Source organism: Notolepis coatsorum, assembly GCF_963971535.1.
Source record: "Notolepis coatsorum genome assembly, contig: SCAFFOLD_582, whole genome shotgun sequence".
NCBI lineage: Eukaryota > Metazoa > Chordata > Actinopteri > Aulopiformes > Paralepididae > Notolepis > Notolepis coatsorum.
Window position 1 is genome coordinate 13,391 of NW_028171659.1, and position 4,524 is coordinate 17,914.

Consider the following 4,524-nt stretch of genomic DNA (forward strand, 5'->3'; position numbering starts at 1 on the left):
GTGGGAGCTTGTTCCAGGGGGTCGGTGCTGCGACTGCGAAAGCCCGGTTTCCCTTTGTCACCAGTCTTGTGTGGGGTATTTTTAGGCAGATTTGTTTTTTAGAACGGCGGGATCTGGAGCTGGTTGATTGGACCAGGAGTTATTTTATATAGGCTGGGGCGAGACCGTTTATGGCTTTGAATGTGAACATGAGGATTTTGAAATGTATTCGTTGTTTTACCGGGAGCCAGACATTACTGTGCATTACCGAATAAAATTGTAATGAAATGAAATGAAACTAAATCATTGATCTTGTTTTTGTTTCCCCAGGCCTACACGTCCCTCCAGAAGGAGTCGGGCCCCGAGACCGACCCGGTGGTCATCGCACGCTTCATCGGCTCCACCCTGCTCTCCACGGACCTCCGCACGCTCCTCCAAAGCATCTGCGAGCAGATCGCCATCAACTACCGCTGCCTGATCCACTTCCTGCCTAACAAGATCCAGGAGATGAGGGAGCTCCTCATCAACCTCCTGGGGGAGTCCTCTTTCCACCGGCCCCTGGTCATCGTCCTGGACGCCCTGGAGCAGCTCTCGGACGCCGACGACGCCCGCAAGCTGTGGTGGCTCCCCGTCCACCTGCCCCGGACCGTCCGCATCGTGGTCTCCACCTTGCCCAATAAACACGGCATTCTGCAGAAGCTCCGGCAGCTGATCCACGATGAGGGCCGCTACGTGGAGATGATACAGAGGGACCGCAAGGCCTGCAGTCAGACTCTCAAGCAGCAGCTGCTGGGGGTGAAGAGAAAGGTCACCTCGGGCCAGCAGATATATGTGAACGAGGCGCTGGCTAAATGCACGTTGCCCATGTTCGTCAACCTCATCTACAGGGAGGTCGTCCACTGGAGGTCTCATAAAGACGTGGACGACCGGTCCCTGTGTTCCACGGTGCACGAGAGCATCGAGCAGCTCTTCTACTCCGTGGAGAACAAACTGGGTCAGAGGTTTGTCTTCAGAGCACTGGGCTATGTCACCATGGCCAAAGCCGGGCTAACGGAGGTAGAGCTGGAGGACATTCTGTCCCTGGACAACATTGTTCTGGGTGATGTCATTGTGGCCACTTACCTCAAAAACCCGTTGAGGATCTCCTATGACTTGGTTGCGAAGCTCAAAGAGGAACTAGAGGGTTATCTGGTGGAGCGGCAGGTACGCAATGTCACTCTGATGGTCTGGGCCAATAGACATCTGCACCTCATCGCCCAGAAGCTATATCTGAGCAACGAGGAAGATGTTCACCAGATGCACAGCCTCCTAGCCGAGTACTTCCTGGGGGCGTGGTCAGGAGGCAGGAAGAAGATTTTCACTTATGACAATAACCACTTCACGTCTCTCAATATATCCCATCACAAGAACCCCCACCAACAACAGTCACACGAGAAAGCATCCTCTGACAAGTACTCCTATGACAGGCAGACTCCCGAGCAGCCCTGGGTGTTCCAGTGCAACCTGCTGGAGCCTGACATTTTCTTTGTCAACCACAGGAAGATGACAGAGCTGGTATACCACCTCAGCAGGAGTGGCCGCACTGACGACCTCATGTTTGGGGTCATCATGAACTTCAGCTGGCTCTATACCATGATCAAGATTGGCCAGTTTGAGAAGGCATTGACAGACATTGACTTAGCCTACAGCTATTCCCAGGAAAAAGAGCTGAAGTTCCTGGCCACCACTCTTCGCAGTATCAAGGTTAAAGTGATGAAGAACCCGGCGTCGCTGTCTGCGGAGCTGCAGCAGAGGCTGCTGCCCGTTGTCACCTCCCTCCCCAAGCTCAGACACCTCCTCCTGGAGTGTGACAAAGACGGCCCCAAGTACTGCTCCATCGTGCCCCTCCACTCCTCCATGGATGTTACCTACAGTCCGGAGAGACTTCCCCTCTGCTCCAGTTACATGCAGATTGTGGAAATCCTGCCCACACTAGCCCCAAACATCGTCCTCGTAGCCCTGGAAGATGGGTCCGTCAGTACCTGGGATGTAGAAAGCAGACAACTCCTAAGACAGATAGACACAGCCAAATCCGTGGTGCTCGGCATCAAGCTAACCACCGATGAGAAATACCTGGTAGTAGCCACGACCAAAAACACCCTGCTCATCTACGACAACCACAAGTCCTGCTTGCTGTCCGAGGTTGAAATCAAGGGGTCCAAGCATGGCGGCGTCACCGGCGGGGTGGCCTTTATCAATGGCTTCACCTTGTCAAGTCACCATGCCTTGGCTTGGCTTGAGGCCAGTAAGGACGTCAACGTCATCGACCTGCTCTACGGCTGGCCTCTCTACCAGTTCCACTGCTGGTACGAGGTCACCTGTGTCCAGTGCTCTCCGGACGGAATGTACGCCTTCTGCGGCCAGTACCTCAACACCACGTCCATCTATCACCTGGGAAACGGCGACAAGTTGGCCACAGTGACGTCCGAGTTCTCCGGCGGATTCGTCAAGTCCATCCTCGTTTTGGACACCATCAACCAGATGGTGATGATCGATAATGAGGGGAGCCTGTCAGTGTGGAACACCAAAGAGGTCACCAACCCAAAGTTAATGGAGGATTACGATTGTAGGGGCGATGAGAGTGAAGTGGTGGGCATTGAGCTTTCTGAAGACCAGCGCTCTATCCTCATCTGCAAGGCCAGGAGCATTGAGGTCCTGGACACAAAGGTGTGGAAGATGGCGGAGAAGTTCAAAGCCAAGCGCACCGAGCGCTTTGTAGCCGCCGTCCTCTCCAAGAACGGCCAAAGCATCGTGGCTTCCATGGAGAACACCTCCTCCATCTTTGTTTGGAGAAGAGACAGCGGGCAGTGCATGGCCAGCCTGATTGAGATCTCGGGGGCCATTGTGAAACTCATCAAGTCGACCCACCATAATCTGCTCCTCTCCGTTGCCAGCAGTGGGGTGCTGTCAGTCTGGGACATTGATATCATTACTGCCATGTCCAACATCGACAAAACGGGCAAGAAGATCCAGACCTTGCAGCTGTCTGGCAAAGAGGACTATGTGTTCACCATGGACGGCTCAGAGGCCATCCACAAGTGGAACTTCAGCACTGGCTTTATCGAGACTGTCTTCAAGCATGAGGGCACGGTGGAGAACTGTGTCCTGACCTCCTCAGGGGATCTCATGGTGACGTCGGATGACAAGAATAGTCAGTACATCTGGCAGACTTGCACCGGGGAAAACATCTTCCGGATCAACGGACAGAAGATATCACAGCTCCTGATCACTCACAATGACCAGTTTGTGGTATCTCTTTGTGAGCAGAATGCCTCCAGAGTTTGGAGGCTTGCTACCGGGCACAAAGTCTGCAACATCTTGGTCACGCTCCAGAATGCACTAATCACCACAGCGAACACATTCCTTGTGGGATCCACCAAAAACAAGCTTCTTGCTGTCAGCCTTTGGTCAGGCAGTGTGTCCAAGAAGTTTGTTTGCGACGATGGCATTACCATTGTCAATTTCAAGCTCATTCCCGATTGCCCTGACTGTGTGGTATTCATCACGTCGACAGAGACCGTCTTCATCTGGAATGTGGCAGATGAGTCTGTCTGCAGGCGAGTCCAGCTGCCGACAAACTTTCTTAAAAACCTGGAGGACTTTCAGATCTCACCCAATGGGAAACTGGGCATCGTCTCCAAGGGCGATGAGAACATTAACGTCTTAGATCTTCACAGTGGGAAGCTGAGGCTCGTCCACGCCGCCGGTATAATCTGGCGGCAGAAGCTGTCGAGAGACGGACGCTACCTGGTGTACATCTGCTTCCGCAGCTGCGACGAAGACGACGACGCTGCCGTTGTGTCCAATCTGATCGTGATGCGCTTGGCCGACGGCAAGAGCATCGGAACGTGCTCACTTTACAAGACGCCCACTTTCCTCTGCCTCTCCCAGCGGGCGCTGAACATCATCATTGGTTTCGAGGACGGGAGCATCGGCACTTACACCGTGGTGGACCGCGTGGACGCCGCCCTCAAGATCAAGATCGCCACCTCGAACAGCCGGCAGATTGTCAACAACGCCTCGCAGAAGGTGCGGCCCAAGTGCGGCAACCACTCCTTCAAGGCCATCGCCGACTGCGTGTGGAGGGAGTCCACGGAGGTCTTTTCCAGGGACAGCCCTATCAACGTGTCCGACTCGGGCGAAGCCGAGACGACAACCCCTACGAAAAAGAGCGAGCTGCTGCAGTGAGCGGGTTTTCGAAGGATGGAACAGTGGGAAATAGTAGGGGCAACGTTTTGGAATCTCTGGGGTTGCAGTTGACTCTTGTTTACAGCCACCTGTTTTCAGCTGCAGATGTTACCCCGCTGGGTAGTTTAATGGGGATGACCACAATATCGCTGCAATCAAGCTGTACACGTGTATCACATACTTACTTACATACTTACGTACTTACGACCTATGATATAGTTTCTGTTCAACACATGACTGTTAGGAAAAAAATAGTAGTTCTTTTGTCATTCAAAAGGAGGAGGAAGATACATTGTATGAGATATTAGTTTGCCATTA

The 4,524-nt window shown here is 53.2% G+C and overlaps 1 protein-coding gene across 1 annotated transcript; it reads left to right on the plus strand.

The window, feature by feature from the left end:
- Positions 1-309: 309 nt before the first annotated feature.
- nwd2 (NACHT and WD repeat domain containing 2) lies at positions 310-4,206 on the plus strand (the record flags this gene model as incomplete). The annotated part of the gene is made up of 1 exon (XM_084339133.1): positions 310-4,206. A coding segment is annotated over one exon (3,897 nt), but the record flags the coding sequence as incomplete, so codon positions are not given.
- Positions 4,207-4,524: the final 318 nt, after the last annotated feature.